The 24,628-nt window shown below is 42.9% G+C and overlaps 1 protein-coding gene across 9 annotated transcripts in view; it reads left to right on the top strand.

Annotated features, from left to right (window-relative positions):
* Nucleotides 1-24,628, top strand: part of LOC132870621 (NACHT, LRR and PYD domains-containing protein 3-like) — a 627,732-nt gene that overhangs the window by 213,867 nt on the left and 389,237 nt on the right. For 8 of the 9 annotated variants that reach the window (XR_009651149.1, XR_009651150.1, XR_009651152.1 and 5 more), the window contains exons 4-5: nt 16,081-16,223; nt 17,272-17,388. The exons of the other annotated variant lie outside the window; for it this stretch is intronic. Coding sequence is in view for 3 of the 8 variants with exons in the window: in XM_060904343.1 (XP_060760326.1) it covers nt 16,171-16,223; nt 17,272-17,388 (170 nt within the window). In the remaining 5 variants the exon portion in view is untranslated. The remainder of the gene's footprint in view (nt 1-16,080; nt 16,224-17,271; nt 17,389-24,628) is intronic. 9 annotated transcript variants of the gene reach the window in all.

The raw sequence follows: 24,628 nt of genomic DNA, 5'->3' as shown, positions 1-24,628 counted from the left end.
TGACAAAGGGCAGCCCTGACGGAGTCCAACATGCACTGGGAACAGGTCTGACTTACTGCCGGCAATGCGAACCAGACTCCTGCTCCGTTCGTACAGGGACCGGACAGCCCTTAGCAAAGAGCCCCAAACCCCATACTCCCGAAGCACCCCCCACAGAATACCACGGGGGACACGGTCGAATGCCTTCTCCAGATCCACAAAGCACATGTGGACTGGTTGGGCAAACTCCCATGAACCCTCGAGCACCCTATGAAGGGTATAGAGCTGGTCCAGTGTTCCGCGACCAGGACGAAAACCGCATTGTTCCTCCTGGATCCAAGGTTCGACTATTGGTCGAATTCTCCTCTCCAGTACCCTGGAGTAAACTTTCCCTGGGAGGCTGAGAAGTGTGATTCCCCTATAATTGGAGCACACTCTCCGGTCCCCTTTCTTAAAAAGAGGGACCACCACCCCAGTCTGCCACTCCAGAGGCACTGTCCCCGACCGCCACGCGATGTTGCAGAGGCGTGTCAACCAAGACAGCCCCACAACATCCAGAGACTTGAGATACTCAGGGCGGATCTCATCCACCCCCGGTGCCTTGCCACCGAGGAGCTTGCAAACCACCTCAGTGACTTCGGCTTGGGTAATGGACGAGTCCACCTCTGAGTCATCAGCCTCAGTCTCCTCAGTGGAAGACATGACGGTGGGATTGAGGAGATCCTCAAAGTATTCCTTCCACCGCCCGACAATGTCCCCAGTCGAGGTCAACAGCTCCCCACCCGCACTGTAAACAGTGTTGGCAGAGTACTGCTTCCCCCTCCTGAGGCGCCGGACGGTTTGCCAGAGTTTCTTCGAGGCCGACCGATAGTCCTTCTCCATGGCCTCCCCGAACTCCTCCCAGTTCCGAGTTTTTGCCTCCGCAACTGCCCAAGCTGCAGCACGCCTGGCCTGCCGATACCCGTCGGCTGCCTCAGGAGTCCCGGAGGTCAACATGGCCCGATAGGACTCCTTCAGCTTGACGGCATCCCTTACTTCCGGTGTCCACCACCGGGTTCGGGGATTGCCGCCACGACAGGCACCGGAGACCTTGCGGCCACAGCTCCGAACAGCTGTGTCCACAATGGAGGTAGAGAACATGGTCCACTCAGACTCAATGACCCCCGCCTCCCTCGGAAGCTGGGAAAAGCTCTCCCGGAGGTGGGAGTTAAAGACCTCCCCAACAGAGTGCTCGGCCAGACGTTCCCAGCAGACCCTCACCATACGTTTGGGCCTGCCAGGTCTGTCCAGCTTCCTCCTCCGCCAGCGGATCCAACTCACCACCAGGTGGTGATCAGTTGACAACTCAGCCCCTCTCTTCACCCGAGTGTCCAAGACATAGGGTCGGAGATCAGATGACACGACTACAAAGTCGATCATCGACCTCCGACCTAAGGTGTCCTGGTGCCACGTGCACTTATGGACACCCCTATGCTCGAACATGGTGTTCGTTATGGACAAACTGTGACTAGCACAGAAGTCCAATAACAAAACACCACTCGGGTTCAGATCGGGGAGGCCGTTCCTCCCAACCACGCCCCTCTAGGTGTCACTGTCATCGCCCACGTGAGCATTGAAGTCCCCCAGTAGCACAATGGAGTCCCCAGTCTGAGCACCCCTCAGTACCTCTCCCAGGGACTCCAAGAAGGCCGGATACTCTATACTGCTATTTGGCCCGTAGGCACAAACAACAGCAAGAGCCCTCTCCCCAATCCGAAGGCGCAGAGAGGCGACCCTCTCGTTCACTGGGGTAAACTCCAACACATGGCGGCTGAGCTGGGGAGCTATAAGGAAGCCCACACCAGCCCGCCGCCGCTCACCACGGGCGACTCCAGAGAAGTGGAAAGTCCAGCCCCTCTCGAGGAGCTGGGTTCCAGAGCCCAAGCTGTGCGTGGAGGTGAGCCCGACTATCTCTAGCCGGTACCTCTCAACCTCCCGCACAAGCTCAGGCTCCTTCCCCCCCAGCGAAGTGACATTCCATGTCCCAACAGCCAGCCACTGTGTCCAGGGATCAGGTCGTCGAGGCCCCTGCCTTCGACTGCCACCCAATCCACACTGCACCAAACCCCTACTGCTACCTCTGTGGGTGGTGAACCCACAGGAGGTCGGGCCCACGTTACCTCTTCGGGCTGAGCCCGGCCGGGCCCCATGGGCCCGGCCACCAAGCGCTCGCATACGAGCCCCAACCCCGGGCCTGGCTCCAGGGTGGGGCCCCGGCTGCATCCTACCGGGCGACGTCACGGTCCTGGATTTTTTCTCCATAGGGGTTTTTTGGTGAACTGCTCTTGGTCTGGCCTGTCACCTAGGACCTGTCTGCCTTGGGAAACCCTAACAGGGGCATAATGCCCCCGACAACATAGCTCCTAGGATCATTCAAGCACACAAACCCCTCCACCACAATAAGGTGGCAGTTCTAGGAGGGGGGTCACATAAATCATGTAATTAAAATCATCCACCTTAACATTCAGAGAGAGTTCAAGTTCTCCCTTGTCTTTCAAAATTATATAAGCGAACCTTCGGAACGAGACGACATGCTTTAATAGCGGAGATTTGGTTGCCATTGGTATCATTTTGGGGGGAGATACTACTTTTCCGTAACGAGATAGGGCCTCTGTAAGCATATCGTTACTAATAAAGGGGGGCACATTAGAAAGCATTACTTTTCTTGAAGGACTCGACAAAGGTAAAACGGGGAAAAAAACCTCCTCAACCACTACCCCCGTCTCCACCATTTCATTTACCAAATCAACAGATGCAAGGAATAAAACCACTGCCCTGTTCATGCGAGACGCAGACAAAACATTATCATGACCAATTAAACCTCCCACAGCCAAACTTCTCCTCCACTGAGAAAGGTGAATCTATTTTAATACCATGCTTCCTTGTAAGAAAGCCAAAACGCTGTTCAGGTGCACTTCGCGCAGCCATACCTCCAAAGGGAAGCAGACGCCTGGCGCGTGCACTTTAGCAAATTCCAAACAATAAACTAACAAACCTCATACAAAGATAGAAAGAGAGAAAAAAGGTAGAAAAGGGACAAAAGTTATGGCACGGCAGCCAAACTTTCAGCACTCACTCACACGCTCCACTCCGCCCACTCGCACCGCACATGCACAGATAGAGAGAGAGAGAGAGAGAGAGACTCAAGATCCCCATTAATCATTGGTATACACAGTGCATATGTCTAAGTAGTGAACAGGTGAAGGCACAATGTGGGATTTATTAAAATGAGCATTTGCTTCGATATTTGTGTATATTTAGGCACAGCTTTGAGCATGTATACTCAAATACCTGTGGAAATGCTTTCAACATAAAAAATTAAAATTCCACCAGATTATGTATTTAGTTTTATTAATCCAAAAAAATTACATTCAACTAGACTGAATTTTCACTGAGAAAATGCAATGTGCTTGCTCAGCTGTAGCAGAATAGCTAACATGCTAAGGCTAACATGCTAACAGCTAGCATGTTAACATCCTAACAATTAGCATGTTGTTAGCATGCTAACATGCTAATGCCTAACATGATAACAGGTAGAATGCTAACACAATAACTTATAGCATGCCAATATCTAGCATGCTAACAGCTTACATGCTAACAGCTACCATGTTAATAGTTAACATTCTAACATGCTAAGATTAACATGCCAACAGCTAGCATGTTAATTGTTAGCATGCTAACACTTTAAGGCTAATATGCTAAAAGCTAGCATGCCAATGAATAACATGTTAACTGTTAGCATGCTAACATGCTAAGGTTACTATGCTAACATACTATGGCTAACATGCAAACAGTTAGTATGCTAACATGCTAAGTCTAACATGCTATGTGCAACATTATATGATTTACATAAAAAAAACTAACATAGGCATTAAAAAGCACAGCTTAATAGGCCTGCTACTTCCGTTTTACTAATCACAATCAGAGCCGCTGACAGCTTTGGCTGGGCCCGGGCAGGGGCGCTTTATTAACACCCGTGGCCCAGGGGCTACTGGGTTTTTTGAGGCCCCTCATAGGCTACCTGTCAACCCTACCCTTACCGTTGGCCAGGAAAACACTCTTATTTTATTTGCAATACGTGTCAAGCATTTACAGTGTAAGCGCGTAATTAGCCTAGAAGCCTACGATAGGTTACGTTTGGCTCAGCGTAGCTGCGCAAGGCCCACGCTCACATCGCTCAACACATCCGACCACAGAGGGAGAGAAGAATGCGCGCATTATCATTACAGAGCCGGTTCTGATTATTACCACAGACAGGACAGTGATACTGCGTAACTTTCATGCAGGGGCATGGCCAGAGATAACCACACAAGCCTGCATGCGCTATAATGTAGACCTATGTGTTGTAAACATAAAACACACACACCTACAGACAAGTCCTTTTAAAAAATAAAATACATAAAAATAGCTCGGCGGCATGAAAACAAACATTCACTGCAAGTCAAGGTACTTGGCTCGGCGGCCACATGAAACGTAAACACCATGGACAGCGGCCAAACTCATAACCCTACAGACCGAACTACACGAAACCAAGTCCTACTAGGGTCTATTTTACCGATCTAAGTTCAAGCATCATGCAAGTCTTCCTTCTCCTTGAATAAGACCGTGCATTCAACTGCCTTTTTGACATGACTGCATCGAAATACCACTTGCAACAATATTTCACGCACTCCATCAAGAAAAAAGTTTAGCATGATGAACACGGGCATACTGTTTTGAGCATACGATTTTTTAAAAAGAAACTAGCTACATCAAAGTCCTTCAATAAACCCATCCTTTAGTGCAAATGAGCTTAACCTAGTTCAAAGCATGACGCTAGCAGTAGCTGCATAAGGCAAAATCATGTGGGCCTTTCGTCAACAACAAGCCACGGCGGGCAAACATTAATAATCAAGTGTCCTTAAACGTTGTCTTGACCACAGAACTTCTCAAGTATTTCACTTAAATCCACACGGGTTCTGTGCTCACTCTAGGACCCAAATTGTTTTAGCGAAAAGTGCTAAAGACTCAAATTTTTCTTTAGCAATTTGCAATTTCGCTTAGCAAGAAATGCTAAAAACAATTTTCTTTTTAGCAAAGTAATTTTTTTTAGCAAGATGTGTTGTACTTCTAAATGTTTCTTGCACTGACATATAATATTGAAAAATGAATTGTTATTGTAGTTTGTCGGTGTTTCAATAGTGTTTGCAAGCTTGTTTCCTGCCTTTGTCTTTCCATGTTCTTGATTTATGTTCATAGCATGCTTATTTATTCTTGAATCCTCTTATTTTGATAATTTCATCAACTGTATATATGTAATGAAATTGTGTGTTTAATTTAACCCGCTTAATCTGATTTACGGAGTCCATACTTTTCATTATAATTATATCTAACATCTGGTGTGATGTGCTTTGCATTCTTTGCTATCTATGCACCTTTTAGCCCTTAGTCACCCTCTGTAGTATGCTGACTGGCCTGTGTGTGTGTGTGTGTGTGTAATTGGGATCCATGTGTGTGTGTTTAGGGGGAGGGGGGTGTCTTTAGGATGAAGGGAGCTCAGGGAGTTAAAATCAATGGTTGTTTCTTATAAATTAATCTCATAACCCAAATATAATGATATTCACCATTAATTTCTCAAGTGAAACACTTGCAGTCAAAACGCTCTGAAAACAAGGTACACTTGGTCGATATATCCTGGTTCATCTGTGAGTTCTTCCAAAGTTCTGTCAGGGTTGATATGTAGAAAATACGTCTTTAGAATGGTTATATCGTGTTTTTATCCCTAACTGAGAAAGCTAACAGAATATTTTAATGTTATCTCACTTTTAGATAAGTTTTTGTCATACGTAAAGTCAGATAATTTATTTTAAACAAACCTCACTATAATCTTGTTCACTAATCATACATGTCAACCTTTGGTCAATCAAACCTGTATAACCAACCTCCAAAATCCGTATTTCCCTTATAAAATCCGTATAAGATGCAAATTAAAATAATTTACCTAAAATTTGAATGATAATTAACAATGATATATCCCAGTTACTTTTTATTCAATATAACAATATTGAATAAACCGTCAACAATAAACCGTCAGAATGAATACAAAGCTCCAATGTTTGACAAAAACAAAGTGTTATCAGCGTAGTTACGAAGGAAATACTTCGTTGTTTTGAGACAGGTTTCACCGAGCGGCTATTATGCACGAGACTTCATATTAGCCACAAAGTCAGGAAAATCTGTTTGTAAAATTACGTTATAATGACCACATACAATGCAAAGTATTTTTCCAGTCTCACCTGTGAAAGGTAATCCCATGTGATCTCGTTTGGACAGTAAACCTGTTGGTACAGTTAAACGCAGCACATGAATGAGGCATCTTTGCCACATCCAATATGGCGGCGAGGATGACGTATGATTCTACGCAGAAGGCGGCGTCCATGCTTGTCTATGACTTCCCGGTTGGCGGGATTCTCGCAATGCGGTGTGCGCATGATCAAAAGTGGAACGAAGTCTCGCTACCACAAGATAACGCGCGATTTCATAAGACTCTTTACTGGGTGTCTGTGGTGTACAGTACATTTGTAAATGTTATGCGCTCTTTTATCATTGTGGGAATTGATTATAGCTCTAAATAAATATTGAAGTTTTTTTAAAGAATCCGTATAACTTTATTTATACGCCCGTATACTAGGTTTATTGAATCAAATCCGTATAAAATACGGACATTCCGTATAGGTTGACATGTATGACTAATGAGCGAGAATTGCCGACATTATCAGTGCAACTCGGAAATTGATCATTTTATATGTAAGGTCCGATGCTATTGGAAGACGTAATTTGTGGTCAACCAATAAGAAGCTTCGAAACTCGGGGGCGTTGGTTATAAATCAAAACATCGAAGATGGACACGAAAGGCAGGGCCTGAATTTCATTTTTCAGAATGGGGGGGAATTCCCCCCTCAGTGACTCAAATGGGGGGGGGGATTTATACAGTTTGTGGGGAACGCTACTTGTGGGCTTAAATAGCTTAGGTCTTACCTTCTGCCACTACTCAGATTGAAGATCTCTACAGTATGTAACCTTTTGTCACCATTTGAGGTATCCTTTTTAGTAGACTTTTCATTTTGATATCTCCAAATTTGGATAGCATTGTCAGACAAAGGCCGGGTGGATAAGTGCAAGTATTATTCCCACCAGCCGTCTAAGATATGGACTGTTCAGTTTCGGGTGGAGGGTAGAAAACCACCACAAAATGAAAAAGATCCTTTACAGCATGACATTGCTGACTGACTGTTATGCCATCAAACACCAATAGCCTTTTTCTAGCAGTGCGAGTAAGACTCTAGGAAGAGTTTGGAAGGTTGTGTGCCTTTTACAGTAGTTAAGCTAATTTTACAACCTCCTTAGTGTTGCTTTACACAGCTGCTCCTTCCTCATCTTCATGCACTATTCTTTAAGTGTCACTGCTTCGTTTAATTATAAAAAAAGAAAAAAATCAGTCTGTTCTTAATAGCACTCAGTGAATTTATTGACACAGCAAGTCTAACTTAAAATCTAACTTAAACCAGTCTGCTGACTTTTCAGGATTCTCTTAACTATGTTTGTGTTATTTGTCTCTTCTTTTAGTGGCCATCTCTTTAATCAGTGACCTTTGCTTTTTTCTTTTATAACATTTTTATATCATCTTCTTTTTTTATCAACTTTATCATTTTTCTATTCTCATGTCTGATCTGATCATCCCTGTCCTCTGTTTAATGTCTACAATTAAAATAAGAAAACGCTATCAAACTGTTCTTAACACTGAATGAATTTACAAACTTTGTTTCAGTCCACATATAGAACATTAATATGACAACAGTCTTTGTTGACTTTTCAGGATTCTCTTATACCATATAGCCCTGTCTCCTGTGTCATATGCCATCTTTAATTTAAAAAAAATCAAATTGTTCTCAACACTGAACAATTCATCTTTGCTGAGTGCAGGATTCTTGTAGGGCGGCACGGTGGTGTAGTGGTTAGCGCTGTCACCTCACAGCAAGAAGGTCCTGGGTTCGAGCCCCGGGGCCGGCGAGGGCCTTTCTGTGTGGAGTTTGCATGTTCTCCCCGTGTCCGCGTGGGTTTCCTCTGGGTGCTCCGGTTTCCCCCACAGTCCAAAGACATGCAGGTTAGGTTAACTGGTGACTCTAAATTGACCGTAGGTGTGAATGTGAGTGTGAATGGTTGTCTGTGTCTATGTGTCAGCCCTGTGATGACCTGGCGACTTGTCCAGGGTGTACCCCGCCTTTCGCCCGTAGTCAGCTGGGATAGGCTCCAGCTTGCCTGCGACCCTGTAGAAGGATAAAGCGGCTAGAGATAATGAGATGAGATGAGGATTCTTGTACACATGTAGTCTTTCCTACTCTTTCTCCTAGTGGTCATCCCTTTTGTCAGCATCAGTGTCCTTTGCTTTTCCTTGTAAATACTTATTTCTTATAGCCAGTGCCGTATTAAGCCAATGCGGTGCCCCTGGGCACTATACCTCAAGTGCCCCCCCCCCCCCACACACACACACACACCCACCCACACCCTGCGCGCACGCGTTCAGTAACCTCCTGCACACACTCACAAACCTTGCCCTTTGCTGTCAAAAATAGTAGCATATACATAAACAATAGTACACATAAACAAGGTCATTCTTCCTCATTGAAAATGTATTAAGTAGGCTACATCAGCCCATCAAATTCACTGAAAACAACCAACGATAGCTATGCATGTAGGCATATTGAAATGTCTTATTCAAAAATGAGCAGCATATATTTGTATGTCTCAAGGGGATCCTCGTCGTCGCCGACCCCTCGGCTAACACTGGCTGTGGTTGTAGCATCTCCCCGGCTAGTGCTAGCAGGGCCATCTCCCTCACTAGCATCGCTGATTTCACTAGCTTCGGCTTCAGCGCTGGTAGTGACAGCAGTTGTCGATGTTTTTATAAAAACCGATCTAACACTGGAACATTTTTAATTGCAGCTACACGCCTGGAGTCTTTCTCTTTTTTTTTTTAATTTTCTCTTCGCACAACCGCTCAATCGATGTCTGTCCATTTTTCATTTCTACCGCGGTTTTAAAAAAATTGATGCATTTCACCGTAGGTGGACTGGCTCAACTGACAGGTTGAGGAAAGGGGGGTTAATGGTCACATAGGCCACTCTTGCTCAGAATTATGATTATTGTTGTTTTTCTTATGAAATTAGTGTTCATAATGAATTATATATGACTATTTAACAATGTCAAGTGTATAACCATTTTAAGTGTACAAACACTCACGAAAAATATTTTTAAAGTTTCTGTCATGTGGTGCCCCCCCCACTGGCTGTGAGTGGTTAGTGCCCCTGGGCACTGTGCCGCAGGCCCATATAGTTAATCCGGCCTTGCTTATAGCCATGCTCTGATCTAATCCCCTTCACAACGTCGACGTTAATGTTAGCTGTCTCATCCTGTGTGTTCTCAGCAGTATTCTCAACGGTATCACTCACACTGCTATTACCACCATCAGATTCAGGAGTTTTCCTCTTAGCAGGGGAAACTCCTGCCACCGCACTTGTGCGTTTTAGCCAGCGGTCCATGTGTTTTACAGCGAAAGTCCGAGAGAGGAAGAGTGCGCGCGCTGTATCTGTGTGAATGACCTGTCTGTGCTGCTGTGTGTGTTCTGAGTAGGCTACGGGGGGAGATAAGAGGGGGGTCAGTTAGTAAAAGGAGGGTTCAATTCAAGTAACCTTGAGAACAGAAGGTAGTCGCGCATTCACACTGATCCATTATTAGATTGACGTTGTCAGGCAATGCAGTAATGTGTGCGGGAATCTCTCGCATTAGAATCGTTAAAGGTGCAGGAATTTTAAAAAAATATGCGCGATACCCGCAATCCCGCGCCCAAATTCAGGCCCTGAAAGGTACTGTTCATCTTGAGAAATCACAATTGTTTGATGGATTTTGCTTAAACTTTAAATGACTTTTGCATAAAATGCGAATACAGATGATTTTCTTTTCGCAAATTGGAATAAAACTTCGCAATTTGCAGACGTGCGAGCGGCTAGCGTGAGCCCAGGGGTTAACAACACACCCAACACAGCTAGCGAGAAATGTGGATCTGCGCTAGCTTTGTATTGCTATTCCCCTCAGTATGCTTACTCTGTCTGCTGCCCGAACTGTGAAAATTATAGGCTACAATCTTTTCATCAATTTCTTCAGCAGATGCCGTTTTAGACATTTTATTACCTTAATGTAATAATATGCTATCCGTTACCTCATAGCATATCTAGCTGCACATAGCCTAGCTGCTGGTAGGCTGATAACTGATAAGTAGCTGATATTCTGAACAGATTGGTGAGCCTTACCTTAAAAAAGTCTGTGACTTTAGGCAACGATTCTATCATTACCTGCATCTCTCTCTTTTTTTCCTTTTATGCGCCCCGCTAACATGTGAACGCTTCATCTTTCAAAGCCTCTAAATTTGTGTCTCAGTAGTCTGCAGTCTTTGGCGCGCTTTCGTGCGTGACGTTACATTTTGTTACATTTTATTCTGGTACAGTTGTGGGTGTTCGTTTCGCGAACCACATCCACCATGTCTCTTACAGCAGGCTACTGTGCGCTCATTTATTTCTAACCTTATTTCTATTCGTACATTAATGTAGGCCCACAATTCCGACAGTTTATTATTTTATTAATATTACGAGGCCCCTGATTGGCTGTGGCCCAGGGGCTTGAGCCCCCCGAAGCCCCCCCCTTAAAGCGCCGGTGCGAATCGGGAAGGCTGCGTTATTTTTAATTAGCGCAACGGCAGGCCTGTGGACACGCCCCTCCATCTCTGTGTGTGCACGCGCGCATGAACGAGAAGAGCGAGCACTATGAATGAACAGAACGATACGCAACGGAATTTTTTTTTTCAAAATCGCGAGTCTGATTGTGTGGCGCTAGGAATCCATTGTGTGGCGCTGCGCCACACAATGGTCTATGTATGGGAAACCCTGGGCTCTGTAATGATAATGCGCGCGTTCTTCTCTCCCTCTGTGGTCGGATGTGTTGAGCGATGTGAGCGTGGGCCTTGCGCAGCTACGCTGAGCCAAACGTAACCTATCGTAGGCTTCTAGGCTAATTACGCGCTTACACTGTAAATGCTTGACACGTATTGCAAATAAAATAAGAGTGTTTTCCTGGCCCACGGTAAGGGTAGGGTTGACAGGTAGCCTATGAGGGGCCTCAAAAAACCCAGTAGCCCCTGGGCCACGGGTGTTGATAAAGCGCCCCTGACACTCCCCCAAACTCTCTGAGAGACAGAGGGGAAAAGAAAAACAAAAAAATCACATTAAATGGTTTTAAAAAGCCAAAATAACCACAAAAAAGCGTTTCTTCATGCTTTATAGGTTAATACCGAACCCACACGACATAAAGTAGTTTCTACTGTCACTAAGAAGTGTAAAGTCGAGCGGCGGCTACAATTATCGACACCTTAAAGCAGATACGCAGAGCCTTTATTTTTAAATAAGTTTCTGAGTGGATAGGATCTCCGTCCGTGACTCTTGTATGCTGCATAAATGGGAATAAAAATATATATTTTTGAGAGTTAAAATCCACCGCAAAGTTGTTATTGGAGCTGAGCCAGCCAGCCCTCAGCACGTGACGTCACTCAGTGCGTTTACATGCACATCCAAATCGAGCTGCTGTCAGTAATCGAGCAAAGGGTCCCAGCAGGAGTGCCAGAGAAATCCAATCCTACATGCACACAAGGGAATCGAGCTATTGTGTGAGGTACATTGTGCACCCGAGCCACAGGTGGCACTACACGCCCCATTGTGTTGGTACACTTCCGGTTGTTGTCATGAAGAAGAGCTATTCAAGAGTATAAACAAAGTTATCAGTTCCGTGTTCACAAGAAGAGTGTTTGTAGTTTGTATGTACGAACAGAAGTGTTCCTAATAAAGTGGCGGCTAAGGTGAAGTGTCATGCCGACCGAGGCTGTTGTGTTTCCCGCTTGTGGTCTCGTCACTCGTCACTTCCGGAAGGGGCAGTGCTGAAGTAAGTAGCTGGACTACGTAGCTCGATAGGGTTTGCATGCACTAAGTAGCTTGGCAAAAATCGCATAATCTAGGTCGTGTAGCTCGGTTACGAGAAATCAAGTTCGGTTCAATTTCAGCCTAGCTAAGGTGTTTCCATGCCATTTAGAACTTCAATTTCAGTCGTTCAACAGCAGAAATTCAATTTTCTCTATGTGCATGTAAACGCACTCACTGATTGTGGGTCGAGTCTCATTAAAGCAGGATGGGTGCTATAACTTATGCAGCATACATGGACATGCATGCATTTTCACTGATAAAACATAAAAGGATCATTCAATAATCAGATGAACTGAGACAATCACATTCTGAAGCAAATTAAATAATCTTATACCGCTAACTTAAACACACAATACAAGTTACATGTTTTAATCTAAATGCAGGGAAACAACGCGGTGTTTTTATCCAAATGAGAGTCGGAGTTTACCCGTCTGTGTTCTCGCTTCTTGAAAGCCGACTGTTTCAGAAACAATCTGACTTTCAGTTCTCCGTTCATTCACTTCTTCCCCGTAAGGGCGAGATGGCAGCGATATCCAGTTTAGAAATCAGACGGCTGCTCCGCTCTTTCACTTTTCTTCATACTGTGTATTCTGCCATTTCCGTGGTCGCCAGTGTCCTGTTTTACACCGTGGTGTGCTGGGGGGGCAGCACATCCAAGAAGGACACATCCAGGCTGGACAAACTGATCAGGCGGGCCGGCTCTGTGCTCGGCATGAAGCTGGACTCTCTGGTGACGGTGGCAGAGAAGAGGACTATGGACAAACTACTGAACATCATGGACGATGCCAGTCACCCTCTGCACACCGTCATCAGCAACCAGAGGAGCCTGTTCAGTGACAGAATGCTCCTTCCCAAGTGCAGGACGAACAGACTCAAAAACTCCTTTGTCCCTCACGCCATCAGACTGTACAACTCCTCTCTGGGGGGGAGGGGTAACAGGAGGACAGAGGACGGGAAGGAGCAGTAGCCTAGCCTGACAATAAGCAATACTGGACAATGTGCAATATCAAATCAAATCAAGTTTATTTGTATAGCGCAATACCTATCTACAGAGCCGGCCCGTGGCATAGGCAATATAGGCAAATGCTAAGGGCGCTGCATCCATCCAGGGGCGCAGAAACGGGGGGAGAAAAATTATGATTTCCACTATTCTGAAAATGAGTCAGCATTATAATGTCTTAGCCTAATTTAATTGTACAGCAAAGCATGTAGTCAGGGTGCGATTTGTCAAAAAAAGCAGGGTGGCAGCGCCGGCGATTGCTATAGGCGACCTAGGCAATTGCCTAGTGCAAAGTGTGCCCAGGGGCGCCAAGGGCGACCAAAACCCCACCAAAAAGGAGGGATGGAGTTATTGAATGGAGATGTTACCAAGTGCATCAGTGGTGTACAGTGTTTTCAACCACTGTGCTGCCGAACTCTAGTACCGCGGAACGCTAGTGTGCCGTGAGGGATCACCAAGTGTACCATGGAAAATTATAGAATGACTGTATATTGTAAATATTGGCAACAGCGTTTTAGTTTCAGTCAATATTTTCTATTGGTGATGTGCCTTGAGATTTTTTCATTGAAAAAAGTGCACCCTGGCTCATGAAAGGTTGAAAACCTTTTTTACAACACCTCTGATGCGGCTGGGGATGTAGAAATACGCGCTCCTTACCTCTGCTGTTACACTACCTGTGACAGTAGCTTCTGCTGAAAGAAGCTTTTCAAAATTAAAACTGCTGAAGACATACTTAAGGTCAACAATGAGTCAAGAACGTCTGAATTGGCTTGCTCTGATGAGCATCAACCAAGAGATCTCAAGAGAAATATCATTTGATGATATTAATTTGCCATTAGGAAGACCAGACGAGTCCCATTGTAATGTTGCTTCAATAACAAAGTACCCATAATAGCACTGTTGTTTGAAAATACAGCCCATTGATGTCCTAACAGGGTGCTTAAGTTTGCACAATTTAGAATTGTAGAATTTTTTATTCATTTAATTTGTTAATTCTTCCGAGATGACTTAACTTTTAATAGCAAAAAAGAAACTAAAAATAATTTCTTGTTTATTGTCCATGCACTATACTTTGAACAGGGTGCGGAAGAGTTTATGCCCATTATATGGAGATATGTATTGAATTTGTGTGGTCATTTTACTTTGTGACACTTTATGTGAATAATGATAACAATAATAACAATAATGAAAAAGATAAAAATTACTTCTTGTTTATTGTACATTGTTTAATAGTAATAGAATAGAGTGATTAGATTAAAGTGTTATTTAGATGTTATTAGAGGGTTTTTTTTTCTTGGGGGGGCGCCAAAACTCAATCTCGCCTAGGGCAGCCAAAGACCTAGAGCCGGCCCTGCCTATCTACCTGGCATGGCGATAAATTAGCTCAGAATGGAGGATCGGAGTTTGGGCTGCACAATTAATCGAATTTAATCGAAAATCGCGATTTTGGCTGCCATGATTAAATTAAATGAAAATTGCGATTTATTTCCATTTAAAATGCGAGCTCTGCTGCATATCTGATCAAGCACTTTTTGACCAGTACTCCGCCAAACCATTAGGGGGCGAACCGACGCATGTAAGGTTTCATTACTCCGCCTAAATAAGCAAGCAAGCAAAGTGCAGTGTTGCCAGATTGGGCGGTTCCCCATCTAATTGGGCGGTTTTAAGTGCATTTTGGCGGGTTTTGAACATATTTTGGGCTGGAAAACGTCAGCAGTATCTGGCAACACTGGCCAAGTGCGCAAGCTTTAGTGCAGCGGTATCTTCTTCAAGGGGTGATAGCAGGTAAGAGATTGAGGTGAGAGAGAAAAGCTAACTATGTCGGAACAACAGACTATTTAGCACTGGAGGCAATGTTGTGACCTGCCTTCGCTCGTGTTTAAAGCTAGAGCATGTTGATAGGCTGGTCTTTCTAGCTAAAAACTTGTAGGCCTCAGTATAATGCTATGTAATTGTTGCAATTTAGTTTTCAGTTCCTTCATCCTTTGGTAATTTCTTGGATAAATTTCATTTGTCATTTGGAAATCAGAATTTCTCTTAAATTTCATTCTGCACTGAAAGCTGTTCATGTTTGTTTGATTATAGTGAAATAAAATTTAAGTGATTTCCATAACATCAAGAATAATTGTGATTAATAATCATGATTACAATTTTGATCAAGATAATCATGATTATCATTTTTTCCATAATCGTGCAGCCCTAATCGGAGTTGCAGTCAGCTCTGTGTTTTAGTTTAGCGGAAATGGCGACAAGACCGATAGACTTCCTGCTGTGACGTCACAGATGTCAAGGTCATTCACTCAGACCGCGACCTATATAAATCACTTTAATCGTAAAAATCACTATATTTATTACTAGTGCTTTAAACTATTCCTGTGCCATTCTTGAGGTCTCAAGGCATTTATAAACGAAAGTGAGGCCATGGTTCTGTGTATCTCCTTTTAAATTGTTTTCATTACTTGATAACTTTACGTTAATATGCGAGAGCCCTTTATATTTTGTTTATTTTACTTTATTTTATTATTTTTATTTTGCTGAACCAAAAGAAGGAATTGTATGTGACTTTGAAATGCTTTGTTTGTTTGTACTATATGTTCTAAATAAAATTTTGAAGGAAAAAAAGCCATATAAGGAGCGTGTGTGGGGGGGGGGAACGAAAAAACAAAATTATATTAAATGGTTTCAAAACGCAAAAATAACCACAAAGGTTTCTTCATGATTTTTTATATTAATACCAAACCCACACTCCACAAAATAGTTTCTACTGTCGCTAAAAAGTGCAAACTACTCCATTTTATCTGTCACTATTTATTCATCACTTTTAATGAACTGGACAGAAATTAGTCATTTAAACTTAAAAAAAAAATTGAATGCTGGTAAAGAAAACAGTATTAGACTTGAAGTAGCTTTTCTATTAATTACAAATGATTTTAGTCTCCTTCAGATGTGAAGGATTTTTTTTTTTCAGTTTTAACAGCATGTTTATTTTGTCTTTTCTAGGAGTGAAATTAATTCCAGCAGAAGAGATCAGTGTCTTCAGGAATCAGCAGTGAGTCCATGAGCTGTGTGTCCATACACTAATATTCAAAAATGGAGAGCTGTGATCTGGACACAGATAATGTGACCCCACCCTCAGAAAAGCGGTAAGCTGCCATGTTCTAATATTTTAGTCATTAACTGTTCTTATCTGAAATATGGAGTGAGTAGATATGAAAAGAATAACTGAACAAAAATTTATCCTCAGAATGAAAAGTTATCAGTCCCCACTTTAAACATTCAGATTCTGTTCACTGTCAGTAAAATGATGTTCTTATAAAATAATAAAGCAGTTAAAGAGTAAAGAGTAGGTATGAGACGATACACTAAAGCCACGATACGAGTCGTATCCCAGTACAGGCTTCACAGGACCAGACTGATGAGACGGTGTTGACACAAATCACACCACTGCAGTATCAATACAGTAGGAGTGTTCAACTCAGATTCTGACACATCAGCATTTCTGGGAGACTCTGAAGATCCATCAAAGTTTATCATTCCCTTTTTTTTCATATTCTATTGACTAAGACCAATAATTAGAACAGGATGTTTCTGTAGGAAAAAGAAGGGATAAACTATTGAAGTGTAAGCACTATGAGGTAATAACATTTATTCTACTGTTTTTTATGAATGTGTTCCTTTGTTTATTCACATTTACAGCAGCTGTGATGAGAAACAGGATTAGCTCATTGGGACGATGCATATTTCCTGTTTCTGTTAGAAAGCTACTAGACAGATAGCTACACTATAAGCCCAGAGATCTGGAGAGCCGGTGAAGTCGCTGCTGGAGTTTAGTGCAGAAGAAAAGTAGATCAGGATTTATAATATCAGGTGTATTTTTCCCCTGTTATGAACATATTTTTATCTTTTTCAGTGGAGCTGTAATAAAGCTATTTCATGGCACCGTTGTTAATGTAGAAAGATTGTTTGAGGGTAAATTGTGCCTTAAATGAGTAAAATAACAAATGAGTGTCATCACATGTGCTACTCCCTCTGCTGCTGCTGCCGAGTGTGTAAGAAGAGGTGGAGGTCAGAATGAATATTGAACAGAAATATGGTGATATACGATATGATACAAATTCATCTCAGCGGTATTTTGTGTCGGAATTCTGTGGAAGAAAAACTCTCTCATGTCCACTCTGTAATGTTGTACAGTGAACTGCAGAGAAAGAGATCAGACTCACCAGAACCCAGCTGTGTCTCCATGAAGAGTGATGCATCTATGCATCAACCTTTCAGCTTAAGAAGTGGAGACCCCTCACCTGTACACAGGTAACATCCCATAATTCTCACAGTTATGGCCCTTTTCCACTACCCTTTTTCAGCTCACTTTAGCCCAACACGGCTCGTGTTTCGACTACCTCAGAGCAGCACGACTGAGCTCACTTCAGCCTCACTCAGCACCCAAATCTCGCACCGTTTTGCAGTGAGGCTGAGGCGAGCCAAACCGTGCTGAGTCGGGCTAGGGGTGTGAGGAGACACTCCCCTGTGCACTGATTGGTGAGGAGGAGTGTCCTCACATGCCCACACACGCCCCGCAAGCACGCTGGGAACCACCATCTGTAAACACCGTAAACCCGGAAGAAGAATTACGACAAATTATGCGCCTCGCCTCATCTATACGCTCTTGCCAGTATCTGTTGCCATTGTCGGTGACAACAAGCCACAGCACCAAGACCAGCAACACTAACGACTCCATATTTATTGTTTACTATCCGGGTTGTGAGACTACCGCTTAAAAAGTCACTGATGTCACTGTTTGCGCCGCCTAACGACATCACGTGACGTCCACCCACTTTCACTAACTCCACCCAATGTGTCCACCCACTTCCAGCCAGCACGGTTCAGCGCGGTTGTAGTCGAAATGCAACGCCAACAGCCCCGCTCAGCTCGACTCAGCCCAACTCAGCACGGCACGGCTCAGCCCAACTCAGCCGCGTTGGTAGTGGAAAAGCACCATTAGTCACAGTAATGGATGTGCTCCACTGTCATTAGCAGCTATTGTGATTTCTATTATAGTTACTTGGTCTTAAGCAGGGTTTTTTCCACAAAAATTTCATATGAGGGCGTTCACCCTGGCGAGGCAGTCAAGCGACCGGGGGGGTTCCCCTTCTGCTGTGCGAAGCCTTTGAAAAATTGAGGCTACAATGGGACATTCTGAGGCTATCTGAGAGGGAAATTGTAACAAATTGTTTATTTGAAAAAGAAAATAAAACTTTGTCACAAACAACACTTAATTCTAATACCTCATAATTCAAATTACACATAATACTAATTCCTCATGATTCAAATTTATAATTCAGATTCACATTAATCAAACTTACAAAGTATTAAACATTCACCAGAGAAATCTATTGTTTTCTTATCCTAGAATAAGGCAGAGTTAGTTGTTCTGAAACTTATTACTGAAAAAAAAGAGAGCTGAAAATGCAATTCATAAAATTAGGGATCCAAGAACAAAAGTGATTAAAAAAATAAACTAAATGAAATTCAGGAAGCTTTTGAAGTGTTTTATAAAACCCTATATTCTGAAGTCCCTGGTAGGAGTGTAACCCAAATTGACAGCTTCCTGAATCCCCTAGATTTACCCACTCGAGATGAAGAACAAAATGAACTAATGACTGCGGATATAACTGAAGAAGAATTAAAAGTTGCAATTAGTAGGCTTAAATTAAGCAAGTCACCAGGATCTGATGGCTACACGGCAGAGTGGTACAAGGAATTTAAAAAAAGAACTAATACCTGTTTTACTTCCCGCACTGAACTGTGTTTTAAAAAAAAGCACAAACGCCACCCAGCTGGAAGGAGGCAATAATTTCAGCCATACCAAAAGAAGGCAAGGATAAAATGGAGTGTGGATCTTTTAGGCCAATTTCTGTTCTTAATATAGACTATAAACTATTTACCTCTATCATGGCCAAACAATTAGAAGAGTTCCTACCAACATTGATACATAATGATCAAACAGGTTTCATACGTCAACGCCAAACACAAGACAATATACGAAAGACACTACATATAGATCATATACAAAAAAATAAAATTAAAGCAATTGTGGTAAGCGTAGATGTTGAAAAGGCCTTCGATTTGGTCAACTGGAACTTTCTCTACAGAGTCCTATATAGATTCAGCTTCCATGATCTAATTATTAAAACCATACAGGCACTGTATGACAATCCTACTGCTAGGATTAAAATCAGTGGATATTTATCAAATAATTTTACCCTAGAAAGGGGCACCAGACAGGGTTGTGCATGGTCACCATTACTCTTCGCATTATATTTGGAACCACTAGCTCAGTAAATTAGACAAAATGAAGACATCAAGGGAATCACTATCAAAGGGACGGGATATAAATTGGCCTGCTATGCGGATGACATTTTGATCTACCTTGGGCACCCAACGTACTCGCTACCTAAATTGATGCAATCATTTGAGCAGTACGGTCAATTATCAGGGTCCAAAATCAATAAAAGTAAAACCCAGTGACTCTCATATAATTATAGCCCACCAGGAGAAATCAAAAGTAGTTACCCCTTAGCATGGCAAACAGATTCTTTTAAATACTTGGGCATCAACCTACCAAAAGATCTTACAAAATTATCAGGACACAACTATCTACCTATACATAAAAAAAATAAAGGATGACATAGCAAGATGGAACTTAATTCCTTTCTTCAGCCTTAGTTCAAGAATTGACTCTATTAAAATAAATATATTGCCAAGATTTTTATATTTATTTCAAACCCTGCCAATAGAGATTAACCAAAACCAATTTAACGAGTGGGACAAAATGCTATCTAGGTATATATGGCAAGGTAAAAGACCAAGGGTCCGTCTCAAAACTTTACAGCTAGCTAAACGAAAGGGAGGATGGGGCTTGCCTTATTTTAGATATTATTATTTGGCAGCGCAGATGAGAGCAGTGATATGCTGGTGCAACCCGTCATATACTGCTGAATGGAAAAACATTGAGGAAAAAACACCCTCCATCCTCATACAGGCAATCTTCGCTGATAACAACCTACAAATCCACATAACATTGGTAACCCATGGGTGAAATGGACCCTTAAAACATGGAAAACAATAATAAAGGAACATGAACTTGAGAGCGATATTACAACTCTTAAATGGTGTGCTTATGACTCGGAGTTTACACCTAATAAATTGGACTCTAGATTCAAGGACTGGATAGCTAAGGGTATAACAGCCTTATGGAGTGTAATGAAAGATGAAAAATTGCTCAGTTTTGAAACGCTTAAAAGGACACATTTATTAGAAAAACAAGACTTCTATCGATACCTGCAGCTGCGGCACTACGTTGATACGAAGATGAAAAATGTAACAAAAACAAACACGTTTGACTGAATTGTTTACAAAAGCCTATAATTCAGAAACTATTGATAGAACTATTTCATGCTTGTATAAGCGACTGTCGAATTTGAAACCACATTCAACTTTATATATTAAAATAAAATGGGAGAAGGAAGGAGGCATAACTATATCTGAGGAAGAATGGACAACAATATGGAAGTATCAATGGATGTGTACCAGCTCAAAGAAGTGGAGGGAATTTGGCTAGAAAAGCCTGATTAGGTACTTCATTACGCCTTCTCAGAAGTCTCACTATGATAATAACTCCCCTGTCTGTTGGAGGAACTGCGGAAATCAAAGTGCAAACCATTACCATGTTTTCTGGGACTGCCCGGTCATGAAGGACGATTGGAGAGAGATACACAATGCCCTACAGGTAGGGTGACCAGACGTCCCGGTTTTACCGGGACAGTCCCGATTTGGGGTTGTGTGTCCCCGAGTCCCGACAAAAGTCTGTCGGGACACGGATATGTCCCGGTTTTCGCCACTCGCGACGTTTGCAACTGAGCAGGGTGGGAATCATTAGCGGAGAAATGTCTGCATTTACTATTTTGATGAATTGACAGGAATCGCAAACTTTCCTGGTTACTGCCCCCTGGCCCTGTGGCATGGGTGTTTATTTAGCCACATTATTCCAGACAACAGAACGGGTTGCCATGCAACAATAAAATAAACGTTAACTGGCGCGAATGTTCTTTGTCTAGCAGCAGTAATGCCGCAGCAATTATGCCGAAAAGAAAATGTACCTTTTCCAAAGATTTACAGGGCACCCACCCCTTCCTCCGAGAGGTGCAGAACAATGCGCACGAAGCCGACTGCACACACTAAGTGTTTTGTTCTTGTACTGAGTTGGGTAGCCTATGTTGCAAATGCTGTGCGCTCCTGTGGGGGCTTTCCTCAGGCTGTCGCCCCTCTCCTCCTTTATTGCTGTTTTGTTTGAATGTATATTTACGGAAGCCGCGAGAGGCCCTTCATATAATCTTTTTTTATTCACCTTGTTATCCCGAGATAACGACATAATTAATTCAGGATCTCGAGAAAACAACACAACTAATTCAGGATCTCGAGAAAACAAAACCGTTATTTTGAGATCTCGAGAAAACAAAACAATTATTCCGTGATCTCGAGAAAACAAAACCGTTATTTCATGATCTCAGCTGGATCACTGTATCTCCGTCGGTAGAGATGAAGCCGGGCCAGTCTTCTGCGGAGGTGCCGCGGACTAATTTTGAAATTATCCCTTATTAAAAGACTTAATGCAATCTCTCCCTGTGTCAACCCCTGATCAAAATGTCGCCTTATTCGTGATCGATTATTCCAGACATTCTAATGACTAAAGTTGCGTCTATACAGAATGAGAAATAGCCCCAGAGTCAGCATATCACAGGTCTCTTGGCGCACCTGAATGAACCATTTCTCAGCTGTTTACTCGAGATCATGAAATAATTGTTTTGTTTTCTCGAGATCACGGAATAACGGTTTTGTTTTCTCGAGATCTCGAATTAGTTGTGTTGTTTTCTCGAGATCCTAAATTAATTATGTCGTTATCTTGGGATAACAAGGTGAATTAAAAAAAAGGATTATATGAAGGGCCTCTCTCGGCTTCCGTAGTATATATTCTCAAATCACTTGTCTCTTTTTTGTTTCTGTTTAACATACCATTCTGACAGTTTGGCCGTATTGCTGTGTTGAACAGCTTGTTGCAGCTTCCATTAAAGTGTTCACTTTTGTACACATCTTCTTGCTTTATTCATTCAGTTGTGGGGAATGGTTAGTAAGGTTGATTCCGACCTAGGCTATGTTGAGGTCACATATCTACTTTTTAAGTTCATGCTATAGTGCATACAATTTTAGAGATATAGCCTACATGTGCATATGCATTCTTCTTGGTGTTCTCACAAACAGGTGAAATAAATCAGTTTAAATTTGGCCTATGGACATAGCCTGGCCTATTCTCAGCCATTACAAAATCTGTTGTCTGGCCATAATTTAACTGATCTGTATACCACTATGCTACTAGATAACAAAATGCCTGTTTGTTTTATTTCATGTGAGATGTTGATAAATGTGAGCTTCAACAAAATAAGAGCACCTCTCTGAGTGTCACGTTTACGTAAAAAAAAAAGGTGTGCGTGCACGAGCATGGTCGCGCGCAAAAGTGTCCCGGTTTGAGACTAGGGAAATCTGGTCACCCTACCTACAGGATATCTTCAAATGTGAAATACCCCTCGAGAATAAGACTGTTTTTTGGACACATACCTGAGGAATGTCCGAAAAGAGAGAAACATTTAATAAATATCTTGCTGGTGGCCTGTAAAAAGAGTATTACCAGGAAATGGTTATCACAGGAGAGCCCAACTTTAAATATATGGATGGACATTACAATGGACAGTTATAAAATGGAGAAGATAACAGCTTTCGTTAATCACAAATTGGAGAAATTCGCTTCACACTGGGAAAACTGGGTCAAATATGTCACGCCCCATAGGCCTGATTTTTATTTTCACAAACCAGTGACCATGCTGTATAAAAAGGATCACTCCCTACTTGTACATAGGTTTTTTTTTTTTTCTTCTTCTTGTTTGTTTCTCTTTTCATTCTTCAGATACAAAACAAAAATGCTATTTGGGGCAGACAACAGATGTAAGATGTATGAACATATGATGTACCGGATATGAATGTCTGATTCTGAATGTCAATTAAAAAAAAAAAATGCAGCAATGAAACATTTCCCAAAGTGTCTATTTTATTCATCAGTCTTGGTGTCGTTCAGTATTTGAGTGAATCAGATTGATGGCGTATCTCACTGCAATATCGCGCTGTTTGTTCATTAAACTCACACTGTTTAGTGGTGAACAGTGCAGCCTGTGTGAAAAGCCCCTGACACAGAGCTAACAGACCTCCGCTGGAGCCTCTGCATCTATTATGGCCCTTTTCCACTACCCTTTCTCAGCTCGCTTCAGCTCACTTCAGCCCGACACGGCTCGCGTTTCGACTACCTCAGAACAGCACGACTCAGCTCGCTTCAGCCCTGCTTAGCACCCAAAACTCGCACGGTTTTGGAGTGGGGCTGAAGCGAGCCAAACCGAGCTGAGTGAGGCTGGGGGCGTGAGCAGACACTCCCCTGTGCACTGATTGGTGAGGAGGAGTGTCCTCACATGCCCACACACGCCCCGCGAGCACGCTGGGATCTGTAAACCCGGAAGGAGAAGAATTACGAGAATTTCTGAAGCCTTATGCGCCTCGTCTCATCTATACGCTCTTGCCAGTATCTGCTGGCGTTGTCAGTGACAACAAGCCACAGAACCAAGACCAGCAACACTAACGACTCCATGTCCTCCATGTTTATTGTTTACTATCCGGGTCGTGAGACTACCGCTTAAAAGATCACTGATGTCACTGTTTGCGCCGCTTAACGACATCACGTGACGTCCACCCACTTTCGCTAACTCCACCCAATGTGTCCACCCACTTCCAGCCAGCACGGTTCAGCGCGGTTGTAGTCGAAATGCAACTCCAACAGCCCCGCTCAGCTCGACTCAGCACGGCACGGCTCAGCCCGACTCAGCCGCGTTTGTAGTGGAAAAGCGGCATTAGTGTCTGTTAGGTGTTTCAGTGTTCGTACAGGTCCTTAAAGTCCATAAAAGTCCTAAAAAAAATGAATTTGTAAAATTAAGTACTTAATTATCCATAAAATTGATGAAAATCTGTTAAAGTCAATAAAAGTCCTTAAAAATCAGGGGTTTTTTTTCGTCTCCCTTCTAATAACACATTTTAAATTTCCGAAAACGCTGTTCCCGCTGCCCCGATTCGCGCAAACGACCCTGTTTCACAGGCGAACTGCACAAGCGGTCAGGGGCTGAACAAAGTGTATAGTGGCGACCCCTGGTGTCTGCTTTTGAGAATAGCCCGGAACCACGTGGCGCTGTTCGGGATCAGTCCCGAACAGGGTCACGTGACTACTTCGTATCAGCTCGGTCACCCGCCATTGATGCGTATTAATGGAAACATGGATTAATACATGGGTTAATACATGGGTTCTGGGCCACCCTGTGTCAATTTAATACTTTTAGTTTCAATTGTTCCTGAACAAAATGAAAATCTTGTGAAATAAATTTTACTCTAAATGGAATGTTCT

This window comes from Neoarius graeffei, chromosome 22 (assembly GCF_027579695.1).
Source record: "Neoarius graeffei isolate fNeoGra1 chromosome 22, fNeoGra1.pri, whole genome shotgun sequence".
In the NCBI taxonomy this organism is placed as follows: domain Eukaryota; kingdom Metazoa; phylum Chordata; class Actinopteri; order Siluriformes; family Ariidae; genus Neoarius; species Neoarius graeffei.
The sequence above is the reverse complement of the archived record's forward strand: the minus strand, read 5'-3'. Positions and strand labels throughout refer to the sequence as shown.